Raw genomic sequence first — 17497 nt, 5'->3', positions numbered from 1 at the left:
CATCTTTCTCCGACGCAAAGACAAGCTGGAACAGGTGAGATGAGTACCTCTCAAATATCATGCCATGATTTACTCAACTGTTTATCAGTGTTTGATGACTTTGAAGAGGGGCATGCAACAACAAATACAAGTATTTAACACAAAGTGTTTAAAAGTATATTCAGAGGAATTCATTCAACAGCCTCATTGTCCAGTGTGCATTATGGCATCCTGTGAGCCCAGGAGGGGCATTAGTTTCATTAAATGGAAACCCATTCATTCTGAACGCCTGTGGTGCATCAGCCTGGCGCTGGAGAATTGCTGCTGGAAAAGTGTGCAACTGAGCTCTGCTGCCTCCAATGAGAATTGATTACCACTTTCTTCAGTGCTACCACACACCCAGTACACTCACACAAACACAAAAAAAATGCACACAAAGAATCCTAAAATGTTAACTAACAGAACTTACAGACTCATTGAGATATTTTTGGATTTTCATTCGTGTTTCAGCGTGTTTCAACACTGTAAACCTTCATCTTCATATGCACATTTTTTTATTAATTTATTATTTTTCAAATTTATCCAATGACAGAAAATAAATGAGCAACAATTTTGATAATCAATTAATCCTTTAAGCAATTTTCCAAGAAAAAATGCTAAACATTTGCTGGCTCCAGCTTTGCTGCTTTTCTGTTTGTTAAATGAGAGAAAACTTAATGTCTTTGCATTTTGGACCATTGGTCAGACAAAATAAACACTGTGGATATTTCACCCTGGGCTCTGGCAAATTGCTACAGGCATTTTACTCTTTCTCTGGCATCTCTAAAGCAGAGATTTACGTGCAGTATATTTACAGCCTGTCTATGGTCTGTAATCCGCTGACACAATCAGCTGATGTGTGCAGCAAACACAAACTTTCAGACGAACCGATCCAAAAGTCAGACAAATGAATAAAATACAGGCTATATTTTATTTATGACTTCAATAAATACTTACGCAATTGGGTTTGTTATCTGTGAATTTACCTGTCATAAAAGCTCAGGGTGTATTTCTGGTCAATGCAATGGTGTGTGTGATAAAGTAAGATGTAGAAGGGACCAAAAATGTAAACAAGGGCTAAAATGTGACAGGAACCACAAGCTTGTCGTGTTTTAGGCTTACTGTATGGGTCTACATTAATAGGTGGAGCAGAACCAGAGATGCTTCAGGATGCAGGATCCTTTTTATGCACATGACATGTTCACATGAATAGTGCTCTTTTTGTATGAGAGGCAGTTTTCCTTATTTTATTGTCTCCACCACAGAGGTTGTCTTTCAGTCCAGTATGTTCAATCTTACAGATTTCAGTAAATCTTGGTTTAAGTTTAGACCATCTGCAAAAGAGAAATTGACTAGTTTTGGTGCAGATTGTACACCATGTTGTGGCACTCTGTGTTGATCATAAATCCTGCTAAATTCTGTTCTCACACGCATTTCGCCCCAAAAGGATTGTCAACCCTTTGCATTGAACTTTTTTGCAAAGTTTATTGAACACCTACGATGATTTGATATGATCAATGCATGCTTTGCATTTGTTTAATTTAATCCTTACTTTTGTTTCCCGTTACTAAATTAAAAAGGGTCAGAAAAAGGTGTCAGATAGGTGTCAATAATTTCCACCACTGAGTGTTTTCTAGTTATTTTTTTTCTAGTTTTTTTTTCCATCACCCATTACCAAATGATCAATTGAACACTTCATTCCTCCTCTCTCTTTTAACCATGTGGCCTTTAGAGGCTGAACGTGCTCCGCTGCTCTGCTGTGGACAGACACTCACTGATGGAGTTTTCTGAACAAAACAGCAGAAAAGGATCATTTTTTTTCACCACTGCAGGAGCCCTATCTGCACCCCATCCACAGTCCCTTTGGCATGTGGCCCAGCTCTCTCCCATGGCGCCGTGCCCGGTAAACCTTCACTCAGCACATATCACCCTGAGTATGACGCCATAGGAACATGGAAAAAAAAATAAAAAATCCTATGCATGCATGGAAACCTGCTGTTGAGCTCTTGGTGTGAAGGTGAAACACCCACATTGAGGCGTCCTTCATTGGCACTCACAGGCGTGTGTTTGGATTGGGTGGGTGGGTGAGTGGGGGGTTGTCAGCATAATTCATGCATAACTAAATAGCGATATAATAGAAAATATTATTTTAAATGACCCTAAATGTACACCTGTAAGGATAATTTAGGCCATTTGCAGGTCAAAATCAATATCTAGGCTTCTAGATTACATTTGGTTGAAAAGTGAAAGGTTTACAGAATTCTCTCTTACATATAACAGTTGTTTTCATGGGTATTTTTCAGCGTGGACCCATGGATCCAGTTTCCATTCATGCAATAAAGAGGTAACTGACCAATACTTGTTAAAAAATATAGACCCCAATGTTCTTTCAACGCCATATTTTTGTCAAACTCACACACACACACGCACGCACGCACGCACGCACGCACGCACGCACGCACACCTATATTGTGCATAACAACCTCCACTGGTGCAAGCCCATTGCATTCTGATTTGCTCATTTGTGTGTGAAGTCTGAATGTGCCTTGCAGTGTGGCTCTTAAGTATGAGGACTATTTATAATTGGTCCCTTGTGTTGGAGACTATACAGTATATTATCAGATAATGATGTCCTGTAAGGGGGGGGGGGGGGGCAGTAATAAACTGTAAAGGCTGCTGTGACCTCTGAACTACTCACCTTTAAGCAGCATCAAAACGACAAAGAAATCTTGAAAAGTGTGCATATCAAACCACTACTACACTGGTTACTGTGAGCTGAGGATCACGTTCATATTGTTACCGATACAGAAACTCCCTGTGGGTCCGACTTAGCTGATCTGTGCTCATGACGGTCAGGGAAACAGTGGCAATCTCACCCTGTTTGTCACTTTGTTTTTCCCTTTGTGTGTTTGTTTGACCCCATATATGCTGCTTTAGGAACATTGACCTCTCCTGGGAAGTGGTCCAAACATTTCTCTCTCTTTTTTTACTCACAGACAGGGTGACGTGTAGAGGGCACCTCCCCCAGACAGACACAGCAGGTTTCACTGCTATGACTTTGTTCCTCTGCTACCAATATCTACCTGGAATCTCACACAGAGCTCCACTAGTGTAATTAAAACTTACCTTAGCCTACATGCCTTTTGGGAATTTCACCAATAAACCATTATTTGTTTCGCAGATAAAAATTCTTAGTTTGTAGATGAGTATGTAAAGAGGGTAAATTAAGACACTGCCACTTGCAGCACTGAGGCTGGAACAGCAGTGCTGAAAGCGAAATATGAATGCTATCAAGGCAAGATGCTCAGAGTGCCAGTGACAATGCTAACTGACATTTAGCATGTATGTAATATAGCCAAAGTCATGACAACAAGTACATGATAGCCTCTGTTCTGGAACAGAGGCTATCCTTTTGGCTCTCTATAATGTTTGCCATTTCAACCCTATTAGTTTAGCATGCTAGCATGCTAACATGTTCACAGCAACAATACTAGCAAGCTAATGGTTAGCAAGCATAATGTTTGCCATGTTCACCATTTTAGTTTAGCATGTTAGCATGCTAACATGGTCACACCGACAATACAAGCACACTGTTATTTAGCAAGTGTAATGTTTGCTATGTTCACCATCTTAGTTAAGCATATTAGCATGCTAACATGTACAGTGACAATACTAACACACTAATGTTTAGCAAATACAATGTTTGCCATGTTAACCATCTGAGTTTAGCACGCTAACATTTGCAAATTGACACACAAAAAAGCAAAACATAAGGTACAGCTGAGGCTGACAGGAATGCTGTTAGTTTTGAAGGCATTTGATCACAAATCAAAGTATTGGACAAATTAAAACTTTATGCTAGATGATGGAGCTAGATGAAAATCACTAGGATCACAAAAGTTAGGTCATTACAATTCTTCCTTGGGTAAAAAAGAATATGTGTACCTAATTACCTAATTACATGCAATTGTCACAAATGTCAAAACCGCTAGCGTGGCCAAAAGCAAACTTGAAACTTTTTAAATTAGTCTGACTGCATCCCATTGTGCTAGTTAAGTGAACTGACTACTACTAAATAGGTCAGACATTAAAACCAATTAAACTTTAAAATATCCTCCTCTCATTTCTCCCTTGTCCCTCATTAGGTCCTTCCTTCACTCCCTATACAGTGCAGTACTTCTAAACAGCAGCAGCTTGCCTGCAGTCAGCGGCATATGTTGTTTTCTGCTATAAGGCTATATTCATCTTTGAAGGGTTGGGGCAAATAAATGGTGGAGGAGAGTGTTTCCATATTTCATTTTTCCCCACAGAGGCCCTGTAATATACTTCTTTACAAAAGAAAGACGCAGCGCTTTAGATTTGATGCTATATGAAGTAGGGGTGCAGCACGAATGAATGCTGGTCGGGATTAAAGTAAACATTACTGCTGACTTACATGTCAGTCCGGGTTACTAATTGGAGCTAGAGGAGTATTTTAAATTCTTTTGTCTTTTCCATCAGAACTGGGTGGGTGTGTGTGTGTGTGTGTGTGTGTGTGTGTGTGTGTGTGTGTGTGTGTGTGCGTGTGTGCATGCGTGCGTGCGTGCGTGCGTGCGTGCGTGCGTGCGTGCGTGTGTGTGTGTGTGTGTTTGAGTATATGTCCCACCTAATGAGTTTTTGCAGTTTTGCAGCAGCTGTCAAATAAAGTGGATTACCAGTGACATGTTTCAGCATCCCTTCCCTCCAAAACAGACCTGCTTTCAGCCAGACGAGGTTTGTTCACAAGGCAGATAAAAGACGACGATAAAGAGAGAAGAGGAAGAGGAGGGAGGGATTGAGAAGGAGGAGGGGGGTTGCTGGGGCTCGGAGCTACAGCTCTGTATTGGCCATTTGAACAAGAGGGGTTGGTCTTTCTCCATCTCTCTCGCCACCTCCGCTGAAAAGCAGACTCTGAGCAGCACACATACATCTGTCTCACACACACATACACACAGACGCACACACTAAGAGGCTGGAAGAACCATTTCAGGACATGGGACAGACCTGGAGCTGAGTTGCACACACATACTTTCCAGAGAGTGAGGAACCAGCACGATGAAGACATTGTCAAAGAATGAAGACATCAGAGAGGGACAGACTGACTGGGTGGGTGTTAAAGACAGAGAGGCAAAAGATGTGTGACTGAGCTGCTGTTTCCCACCTGTCAGAGAAGTTTGAAGGCGTGCTGCTCTCATGGCGGGACCGGCCCCACAGGAGCCCATGAAGGTGACGTTTACAACTCTCGACTATGCTCGCTTCACTCTGCATCTGTTTAATATGTGCTATTATTCTCACTTCGTCTGTTTGTGGGATTTTGTTGCATGTTTGCCTTCAGCATTTCTTATTGGCTTCCATTTTATTATTCACTGACTGATTCATTTGGATGTGTTATACAATTATCCAGTGAAAACAAAGATGAGTATAAAAAGTACAGTTAGGGATGACTGCAACTAACAATTTCATTACCAACTAATTTACAAATAATTTCTTTGAATAATGAATTTTACTGAATTATTTTGCTGATAATATACTGAATTTTAAAATTTCATAAAATCGTCTGTTGCAATTTCCCAAAGCCCAATAGGACGTCTTCACATTGCATGTTTAGTCCAATCAACCAAGTCAAATATATTCAATTTACAATTATGTAAACTTAAACTGGACAAAGAAGAAAATCCACACATTTGGGAAGATAGAACCAACTAATATTTGGCATTTTGCTAGTTAAAAGACTTAAATGATTCCACTGATCATCAAAATTAATTTTCAATTATTGATTTAGTATGTAAAATGTCAGAAAATAGTGAAAACCTGACCAATTTCCCAGAGCCCATAAAGGGTTAACTCTTCAAATTGCTTCTTTTTTTTTTTTTTGTCAAAAACAAGAAAAAAAGACATTTCTCACATGAGAGAGGCCTCAAACTAACTAATGTTTGTCATTTTTGAATGACAGATTCTATTGAATCTATTCAATTATTTCCAATTAATTTTCTGTTCATGATTCAACTAAAAAAATATCAGAAAATCAATTTTCTCAAAACCCAAAGTCATTTCATTTAGCTCAATATTTGCCAGATAATTGTCAGGGATATTTTCTTTTCATCTTTTCCTTTTTGTCACCGGACTTTCTTTCAGGCACATAAGTGAATTCATCAGCTCAAAACTCATTTCTAGCTATGTGAGGTTATGTTGACTGCCTTAAAAACAGCTGTGGAGACAAGCTGCTTAAACAGTGTGTTACTATGTTTTTGAAGTGAAGGAAATATTGCATCTTACTGCATCGTTGACCTGTCTCGCTGCGCTAGTCTTGTTCTGTATCATGAGGCTTTATTTCTTCGCAGCCATGCGCATCTCCACAAGTCAAGAATGGTCCTTGACTCTGCTAAATGTGATGAAGAGCTCAGTGGTCTCAGTGGACAGCAGAGGAGTGTTAGGTGTAACCGACTGGCTCCAGTGTTTCAACCTCATTAACGTGTGGTAGATGAGGTTGACAAATATCCTCCAACCACCATCTTCTATATGACTCGGTGCTGAATGGCATCAGTGGGATGCAAATCATGTGATTGATTGAACACAACAAAAGAGAATATGTAATGTGATGTGATGACAGCTCAAAAAAAAAAAAAAAACGACAAAGCCAAACAGGGCGGGGAATGAGAGGGTGAAAATCTGTAGTCGTATGCAAAAAGAATTGCCTAACTGCACTTTTAAAACAGTGAAAATCGAGACTGCTCGGGCTGGATCAGTGCAATAAGGCTGCTGCATCATAACCTCTGACCACACTGACTCCCATTCCACCTCTAATACAGCCAGTATATGCCATATACTGCACACACATGCATGCACACTAATAAAGCCTTTAATATTGTTTCTCATACAGTAAATGCGACATTGGGTGTATCCACTCTGACACAGAGGTCATAAAATCTCTTTCAGCTGGGATTCAAATAACAAAGCAGCCCGTATACAGAAAAGCATAAACCAGAGCTTTCCAATATTTCTTATAGTTGGGCTTTAGTGTGTGTCAATTTGCCTTCAGCTGGAGAGCGTTCCACTTCACTTGTCCTCTGCTCTGTGGCATAAAGTGAGATTTGTGAAGCTCTGGGGGGAGGTTTGCTCCAGAGTTGTGAATTCCTCTGCTCCTTGCTTGTCAAATCAAGGGTTTCTACTGTCACAATAAGATGTTGTTCTGTATTGATCATGAATGCTAATCTCTAGTCAATGGTATTGACTGAGGACATTAACATTTAAGGGCTGATAATTTGCCTTTTGTACACCACCCAAAACTAACTGCCTTGTCAACGTCTCCGTTGCTAGTTGCTATCGAACACCGGGGGAGGGGTTGAGCTGTACAGTGCTGCTGACTTTTGCTCAGTATGTCTGTGTAACTCATCTTCCAGAACCAGCAGAAGTGCATTGCCATCTTTGCCCTTCTCTGCTGCTTCGCTGTGCTGGTGGCACTGATCTTTTCATCAGTCAACATCTGGGGGGATGATGAGGACGGTATCACAGAGGAAAACTGTAGCACAGACTGCCGGTAAGGTGATCTGTGAAATCTGATAACAAGACATTTGTGTACAGTGCAAAATATCTATGAACAAATCAAGATATCAAGTCTAATGCATAATCATCAATTCCGAATTATTTAGGAACAAGTTTGATTCATAAATGATCAGGTCTCATTTCTAATTGGTTCTTCACTGGTTCCTCCTATTACTACCTTATGGTAACGTGTTGTTAAAGAGCATACTACAGTAAAAAACTGCCCTTATGTAGCACTTTTCTACCTTCACAGAAAAGTGCTTCACAATTGGTTTGTTATGCACCTATTCACACACACACACACACACACACACACACACACACACACACACACACGCACACACACACACACACACACACACACACACACAGATGGCGCCTAAGCCACCTTGCAAGGTGCTGGCCTGTCCATGCAGAGCAGTATCTTGCACATAGACGCTAACTGGGGATCTAACTGCCAGCCTATTGGGCATTCCACTCTAAAATTCACAGTCACAGTGTACAGTTTTAAAGTTTCATATTTTTTATTCTTTTTCTTTCAAAATGTCGAAATTTGATGTGCAGAATTGTTGAGATGCCCTTTCAGGCTCCAGAAACTCAAGACGCATGTGTTCCTTTCAGCATCGAGCTTGTTGAGAATATTCCAGATGACCTCTCCCTCCCTGTGGATGGCAGACCCCACCTCCCTCTCTCTGTTGGCTTTCACACACTGTTGGACCAGGCAAAGCACTCAGTTGAGGTGGTGTCACCTGTCTGGACCTTAAACCCGTGGGGCCTGGAAACAATACCAAGCACTGCCAAACAGGTACAAAGTCACAACAAACTGCCTTAATATATATCCCCCTACAATCCCGCAGAACATGAAGCATTTCCCAGGTGTTCTGTTAAGAGGAAATGCAATTATTTTCAAGTAAATGTGTATGGAGTCTTTTAATGAGGTTAGTCCTGCTGAGATGTAAGCAGTGCCCTTTTAAGAGACATCCAGAAACACTGCTCAAACGACAGAACATCGCTCTCCTCCTCAGGGTCAGCTTTTGTTCCAGAGACTGCTCAGCCTGAAATCTCGTGGGGTGAAACTGAAGATTGCCAGCAGTCTGACTAACTCTGCTGAACTGAAGACTTTGGCAGCACACAGTGAGTGGCTGTCATATTTTGATTTGAGAAAAGCAATTTGTTACACCACTGTAGCCAACCAGAATGAAGATTTATAGCTCCTAACAACTCACCTGACAACATTTCTGGTAAAAATTTTTGTTGTCAGCAGCACAATATTGTACTTATCACACATAGCATCTCGTCAAGTAAAACAGATGTGCGCTCATTTACACCGTGCAGCCCCATCCAGCAGCTCTGCAGCACATGTCATATAACCTTCATGTCTGCCAAACTTCACAATGAAAGGTCAAAAAATCATGAATGTGCAAATGTACCTCTCAGGCCACCTGCCTGCTTTGCCCACATGTCTGTCAGACAGTCCAAGGCCAGTTGGCAGACTTCCACTATTCTCTCCATCTCATTCTTTCCAACTTTTCATACTGCCACCACTCTCTGTCTGTCTCACCATGTCTAGATGCAGAGGTTCATTTTGTTAATATGACAGCTCTTACCAGAGGAGGACTGCATTCCTCATTCTGGATAGTGGATCGGAAGCACATTTACATCGGGAGCGCTGATATGGATTGGAGGTCACTCTCCAAGGTAACAACAAACATCAACGACAAGAGGAATTTCAGAACAGAGGATATATGAGCCTCTGCAGTCAGGTGTGGTCAGGTCTGCAGTTCATGTCTGGCCTCTGAATGGCTTCTGTAGCTATTGGTCTCTCAGATATTAGACCTGGACAAACATGTATTGAATTAAATAATAACCTTGGCACCCCACAGGGACTTCAAACATAATGCACAGTCTGGATTAGTTCCACTGCACACCTGTACCTCTTTATGCAGTTACTCCAGCAACTCTTAACAGGCATCAGGGATGATTTAAGATTGCTGTCTGAGGCAGGACAGGAAGACAAGTAGCATTTCACTTTGCATTTTGTATGTAATTCACAATAGAGCAAGAACCATGGAGCATTAGCGTACTACTCCTTGAAGTGATTACCTGGCACTTTTCATGCGTCAGCACTGCCTGGAGGTAGAACTACTGTTCAGTATAATTAACTAAGGAGCCAGAGGGAAGGAAGGAATGGGCACATGTCTGAATGTGTGTGTGGTGTGTACACACACACAGTAAATGACAGAAGGGCGGGAAAGAAGAGAGACGAAGGGGGCAGAGGCGAAATGGAGTGAAACCTCTGCGTGCTTCCTTCTGGGTCACACACCAGAAGAGAATAAACACACAAAAAAAATTTGTTGTGTAATTAATGAGCAGGCGAGAATATATTTAGAAAGTTTGCCTCTTGCTTACTTTTCATTTTGCTGTTTTCGCTGTGCGAGCAGCTCCATGCGTGGCAATGCTGGTCCACCACTTCGGTCCAGACTGAAATGTCTCCACAACAACTGTCTGGATTGCCATGAAATACATATAACCATTGCACTCACAGGATGAATCCTATTGATTTAAGTGATCCCCTGATGTTTCCTCTAGTGCTGCCATCAGGTTGATATTTGTGGTTTTGCGTGAAATGTCTCATCTCTTGGATAGATCTGTCATGACCTTTGGTGCTACACATGAGCATCACCCTCAGGATGAATTGTGAAACTTGTTAACTAATCATTGCTAGTTAGCAAATGTTAACATGCTAATACACACAACTGGACATTTTCCATGTTTATCATACAATGTAAATACTGACCTATACCTGAACGTCAGCATGTTAGCATCATCATTGTCAGTGTGTAAGCCTGCTGATGTTGACCTTTAGCCCCACAGAGTCACTGCAGCTGTAGAGAGTCTTAGTTGCTCTGTCGTGAAAAGAAATCCTGGAGTATTCTGGGGCGTAGGATAGCATATTAGCCGTCATTATCTATCACTGTCTCCAGTCATTTGTCATCTGTCAATGTTCATCAAATCTATCGGTGTCTGGCAAAATGAAAAAACCTTAGCCTAACTTTGTGTCTGACTGTATACTGCAACATTTCATGTTTTGAGTCTTTGACCCCCTTTACACTTTGCTTTAAAATGTGTTTTGGGTGATCATATTGCAGTTGGATAGCGCTTAACCACATGACAGTACAGGTGTAAATGCACCCAAGACACACTGAGGACAGATTGTGCTTCCTCCAGAGGTGGTCAGGGACGCTTTGTGACCACACTGAATGCAGCTGTAAATGAAACTGCAGTTTCAATCCACATACAGCAGCTAGCTGGGCAGAAATAAAACCTGTTGCTGTATAGTCACATGACCCAGCAGATGGCACTCTTACTCTTGTAGATAACTTCACCGTTATCAAAAGATCCAGAGTAGCTATCATTCTATTTCACCTAACAGGTAACACATAAAACGTTATAGCCTAAACAACTACTAGAATGTCTAATTTTAACTACCTAAATAAAATATCTCACCATCAAACTAGTGAGAAAATGTTAAAGCTGTATCACACATTTACTCTGTCAGTCTTTAGGCCGTGATTAGACTATCAAATCCTCTCCCAGAGCGTTTCTATTCTCACTCTAAAACCAGCATCACCTTTGCCTTTTATATAACTTCCTTTCTCACTTTGCTAGAGCATGTCTCTCCAGTGAACACACCTACACTGAGACTGCAACTTTTCTGCTGCATCACCTCTTCCTGTGTGCTCCTTTCTGACGCCCCACAGAGGAAAGAACTGGGGGTGGTGCTATACAACTGCAGCTGTCTGGCTCTGGACTTCCACCGAATCTTTTCATTTTACTGGCAGCTTCACGAGAGGGATTACATCCCCTCCATCTGGTCGAAGAGAGTCACAGCCCTCTATGGGAGGCACGATGCCCTGGAGCTGCAACTGAATGCAGCCGAGGCCACAGCTTATGTGTCTGTAAGGAACGACTTTGTTATGTTGCAATATTTGGTGTATGTTAACACATAATTAGACTCTAAAAATCCAACACGCACAAACCACAGGTTGAGAGTGTAATAAATTCTTAGACTGGTTTATATTCCTCTTAGGGCACCAATTTCCTGACTCTGGACTAGACGTCTTTAAAGTTTCATTACCAACTAATAACAGACACACACAGGGGGTGATTAATCATGGTAATATCATGCTGAGGAGCATCTTGAGTCTGAATATATCAGTACCTCTGCCTAATTTGACAGTAATGAATCTTGTTGCCCTCCAAGCGACAGGATGCTTATCAGATGCATTTAGGACATTTATCATCTTAAAGGAACTAATGGAGCCATGCTGACACAAGCTGCTGCCAACTCCAACCTGCTCTTGCACCTCGCTGGTAGTGATGCACGGTTGGAGAAATGGGCCTTTTTGTATTTCTTGCCCTTTACTACATTATAAAATGTTACACTGACTGTCTTGGAAGATCATAAACACAAATTATGTTGTCCTTATCAGTGTGGCATTTCAGTGAGGTGTTAATTAAAAGATTCTTTTATCAACTTTTCTTTAGTGAACTGATAGAAACTGGATATTAAAAGTTGCCAAAAGCATATTTTTGTCCACCTTTCAGTTCTTCAACTTTCATAATCTTTAATTGAATTTGGGTACAAACTTGTCTGAGTGATGCATCTTTCCTGCAGACCTCTCCTGATCTCTTCTGCTCTAAAGATCGCACCAGAGATGTAGACGCAATCTATCAAGTCATCCAGAGCGCAAAGACATTCATCTTCATATCCGTGACCGACTACCTCCCTCTGGTGAGCAGGAGTTTCAGAGGAACCTCCGTCACAAGGTACATCGAAACAAACGCAGTTTCTTCTGACAGATAAATTTCATTAACTGAAATCAAATCTTTCAGCGACGTAAAAACACTGTATGTGTATCACTGCCTTTAGATTATAAAAATGTGTGTCATTGCAATGGTTGCATCAACAGGTATTGGTCGGCTATTGATGAGGTGATCAGAGAGGCGGTGGTACTGAGAAGTATCAGAGTTCGCCTGCTGATAAGCTTCTGGAAGAAGACTCACCCCCTCACCTTTAACTTTGTCTCCTCCCTCAAGTCGCTCTGCATGCAGCTGCTCAACTGCTCATTAGAGGTGGTACGTGGTTTGACGTAATTCCTCCAAATATGGTTTGTGAAAGCTCTAGTTTAGAGTGAACTTGTGGACGTTCTTCTTGATTGATTATGCAAGTATCAAATTGAGAATGAGAGTGATGTCTTCATGTGCTGATTTTGTTTGATCAATTTTTTTTGCAGAGGTTTTTTAGTCACAAGGAGCAGAAGGATGATATTCAACATGGACTCAATCACAACAAGTACATGGTGACCGACAATGCTGTCTACATTGGTAGGCGAAGTATCACGAGTTTGCAACTAATTACCAGAGTGTGTGTGTGTGTGTGTGTGTGTGTGTGTGTGTGTGTGTGTGTGTGTGTGTGTGTGTGTGTGTGTGTGTGTGTGTGTGTGTGTGTGTGTGTGTGTGTGTGTGTGTGTGTGTGTGTTGGTATGACAACAGAGTAGAAGAACAAAACAGAGAGAATAAGATCTGGTCTGGGATCTGGGATAAGTTTAGTGAGGGGAGATGAGTCGACTCACTATCAAACAAGCATATTGGATTCAAGGAAGAAGATGTGAAAAATCTCAAATATAATCTGCAAAAACCTTTGGACATTAGCAGCTCAGGGTGCTAAAGTAAAATATGTAGCAATGCATGGAGATTTGTAGGATGTATGCATTGTGAATAAGTGCAATGAAGCATGTGAAAACAGAGGACAAAGTCAGTCAACATTCATTTCCAGTGGATCAAATTGTAGAATGTGCTGCCGGCTTAGGTTACCAGCTGGTACTGTTTTCACCATCTGAGTCTGTGTTTGTCATCATAGTGAAATATGGCTTGACATCTCCTATAACAGAAATTACTACCAAGCTGATTTTCTCTCATTTGTTGTGTCTGTATGTCTGTCTGCCTGTATTTCTGTCTATAGACAGATTTTGTCAATGCAATAGCATCATAACAGTGCAAGACGCAGTCATGAGACTTCACAGGCGTGTCGTTGAGATCAAAATGAAGGCCAGGTTCATAGATGAGTGTGATCCAACCCATGAGCACTGAGCAGTGATATGATACTGTAGTAATGACTATTGAGTACTCCTGGGTCACGGTTGGTCTTATCCCATTGTCTGTAGTTCAGTTTACTTTTTCTTTTTGTTGATTTTATTTACAGCCACACATTTTAAAGGTATTTCAGAACATCTTCATTTTATACTGAGTGCAATTTTCAAACATTACACAGTTCTTTATTTAAAGGAACAATTTTGGTCGTTGATCTAGTAGAAATTTTGAGAAATAGGCTTGTTCTCTGTGTTGCTGAGACTCAGACGGGAAGATTGGTACCACTGTCAATTTGTTGCCATTAAATATGAAGCTACAGCCAGCAGACAGTTTGCGTAGCTTCAAACAAAGACTGAAAAAAGGGGGAAACAACAAGCTCCCAGGGCTTTGTGAATCTGCTTCATCAACACACACACGACAAGACAAAGGAGAGAAAGTGGGAGGAAATAACAGAGAGAGCTGGAGTCTGTGGGGAGCTCTTTCAGTCAGAGGCTGAGCTCAAACCAAACACACAGAAGCTCTCCCACAAGCAAGGTCACTTCTGTTTCCAGCCAGCTGAGAGCTGTCAGACAGGTCACAGAGTTGGGGGGGACAAGTAAAGAAAAAGGAAGACAAGACAAGAAAAAGTCCACCACATAACTCTTCATTAAAGTGCTAACTGTTCATTGTATACATATTGTTTTTTGTTAAGATTAAGCTAACAACATCAAAAGTGTCAGTCAATGAGCTTTAAAAGTGCTGGTTGGCAGATTTATTCAGAGAGACTCGTTACAGACACAAAACGTAATGTTTGCTGTTTGTTCACAGGTAGCCACGACTGGGTTGGCAGTGACTTTGCTTATAACGCAGGAGTTGGGCTGGTGGTCAAGATGAAAAATGATCTTCACGAGAGAGGAGTGACAATCCTGGAACGCGTCAAGGCTGCTTTTGAGAGAGACTGGAGGTCACGTTACGCTAAGAGTCTGCAAGGAAACAAAGATCAGCAGGGAAAATACAGAAATCTGCATCAAGCCAAAATTCACATGGAGGCGAAGGAGGAAAACGAGTAAAACAAGCCTTTATACAATGTCTTTAAATATCCTAAATGCTCATAAGGCTGAATATGGTAGATTATACGACACATTAACACAATATGAGAATGTGGTTTACACTATTAGACTTGAACACCACGTTATTTTAAAAGTTAATAAAGAAAATGCTGAGGTAATACTTTGACTCAGCTGCAAGTACAGTAATAGTATTGAACTGCTTAACGAATTGTTGACTGTTATATGAGCATGCTATGCTGCATGAATATTGAAAGAAATATTCATATTCACACTATATACTGGAACAAGCAATATGCTGATTATAAAATCAATATGCTCGATGTGAACCTTATTTACTGTAAATCCAGAAACATGTCCCATCAAACAACAAAAATCAGTTTCATTTACAACCACAACAAATCACATTTAGTATTTAATCATGATGAGTTTTTTTTTTAACAGTTTTAATATGTATTTTATATGTTTTTTTTAATACTTTTGGATTTGTATAGCATTTAGGACTCTAATGCTAAACTTCCTGCAGTTTTAATTGATGTGGTTACCTCACACAGAAAGGCTTATGTTATAGTTTTACAGACATAACAGCAGCTGTTTATCATTTCATTAAAAATGTCCATCCGTCCTCATAAAATGTACCCTTTTCCTAATTATTGTTATTTTCTTTTTTTTTCTATCTCTTCACTAGTCCCAATAAAACAAGGCCAGGTGCTTCTCAACAGATAATAATGAGACTGACATGTCTGTGTCTTGCCTTCTCCTGAATTTGTTTCCTGATGTGCAGTTTTCTATCAGCACTGACTAATGTAGCTCCCCAACCATTGTTCACATGTTCCATTCACCAGAACCACTAACAAGCTGCAAGGTAGTTACTAAATAAGGAGGCCTCTTGACTACCCGAATCTGATCCTGTTGTTGGGTTTAAATAAAGGCCTTCACAGTTTTCATGTAATTAGAAAACATATGTGGACACAGTTGTATCTAACAAGGCCAGTGTGTGTAATATAACCTTCTCAACTTGCACCTACACCACATTTCAAATAGTTTTGGATTATTGGAATAACAGAGCCACTTGTTGCTGAAACAGAGTAACTCCAGTATGTCCAAGGAATTACTCTGTTAGACTAGAAACAGCCCAAAACATGAATTTACTTTCATTTGAAGTCTGTGCAATAGACTGCATGAACCAAATTTAGCCTGGTGGTGTGTTAGCAAACAGTGGCCTACACACCACCCACACACAGGATTACAGTATCAAACCAGTGGAATCAAATTCCAGTAGTCTAATCAGTACATCAAATTGAGTACTTGGATTTAATTTTATGTCAAATAACATTAGAAACTATACTGTAGTACCTGTAGTATAATTATAAACGGGCTGTTAAATGAGTGAAAACATCTCTTATCTGGCATTTTTTTCTATCACATTTATTAAATCTTTGTCATTCTTCTAAATAAATCATATCATCATAACAAAAACAACACAACACAGCAGCTCTGTGTGCGTGCGTGCGTGCGTGCGTGCGTGCGTGCGTGCGTGCGTGCGTGTGTGTGTGCATTTGTTAGGGTAAGGCTTAGGGTTATGCACATAGTGGTTCTGGTTAGGTTCAGGTAAGTCTCCAGAAAATGAATGTAAGCCTACGTAATGTCCCCAAAAATGCTTAAACATGAGTGTGTGCATTTGTGTGTTTGTGTGTGTGTGTGTGTGTGTGTGTGTGTGTGTGGGTGGGTGGGTGGGTGCGTGTACATGTGTGGGTGGGTGCGCAGGTCATTTCACATTTTTGTGGTGCTGCTGAACTTGGCAGCGTTACTCTGACAGGTGTTTTTATTGTTTTGTCCAACAGTGGGGGTAGACTACAGTAAATAATGGAAACATATCTCTGTGTTTGCATTACAGTCCAACAGCACCACAAAGTACATCCTACAAAAGTGTGAGGCAAACAACAACTTCCATGAACAAGGGCTTTATGCTGGAGCAAGACTGTTGTATTATATGATTCCCTTCAAGAATTTGTCAAATTTATTAGAATTTAATTTTGTTTGGCTTGTTTATTATAACATATTATGTACACCTTTAATGTACAGAAAAAAACAGGATAGTATTATAAGGTTTTTGCAGTATCTATAACAGACATCTCGGACAGCACCAGAGTCCAGGTGCGATACCAGTCTTGAACACAAGATGATGCCATTGCACCATCCAGTCAGTTCCTAGCTTGGCAGCAAAGTTTGGCATGATTAAACTGGAGGCTTTGTGTTCAGAGGAAAGAACCTCATCACATATATGAACTGCCATCCATCTGTCTCGGATAAAATACACCCTTTCAGATCCAGTTCATGATTTTTTTTTTATTATTAGAGCTGAGTTCAACTTATTCATTTTAAAACCATATTAGGCTTCATCATCAGTAATCATGTTCAGGGAATTTACAAAAGAAAACTTTATGTTTGTAATTGTTAATCAGGTGATAATAATTACACACACACACACACACACACACACACACACACACACACACACACACACACACACACACACATTCAAAACTTTGCAACATGTTGTCGTTGCCCGTGGCCACGTATCCTACTTCTGCTCCGGCTCTGGGATCGTCATCTGAGGCGGTGGTCGCAGAGGGTGTGTGAGCAGCACTGTTGCTTTTGTTGTCGCGTGAAAAACAGGCTGCTGCTGATGGGGACGGCTGGGGGCGCCGTCGTCATGG

At 40.8% G+C, this 17497-nt stretch overlaps 1 protein-coding gene across 1 annotated transcript; it reads left to right on the top strand.

The window, feature by feature from the left end:
- The first annotated feature begins 4889 nt into the window (after positions 1-4889).
- Positions 4890-15514, top strand: pld5 (phospholipase D family member 5). The gene is made up of 10 exons (XM_070984738.1): positions 4890-5262; positions 7437-7573; positions 8200-8383; positions 8604-8712; positions 9149-9276; positions 11340-11537; positions 12257-12408; positions 12552-12717; positions 12876-12966; positions 14539-15514. The coding sequence occupies exons 1-10, from the start codon at positions 5230-5232 to the stop codon at positions 14778-14780; spliced, it is 1440 nt and encodes a 479-aa protein (XP_070840839.1). The 5' UTR covers positions 4890-5229; the 3' UTR covers positions 14781-15514.
- Positions 15515-17497: the final 1983 nt, after the last annotated feature.

This window comes from Chaetodon trifascialis, chromosome 2 (assembly GCF_039877785.1).
Source record: "Chaetodon trifascialis isolate fChaTrf1 chromosome 2, fChaTrf1.hap1, whole genome shotgun sequence".
NCBI lineage: Eukaryota > Metazoa > Chordata > Actinopteri > Chaetodontiformes > Chaetodontidae > Chaetodon > Chaetodon trifascialis.
The sequence above is the reverse complement of the archived record's forward strand: the minus strand, read 5'-3'. Positions and strand labels throughout refer to the sequence as shown.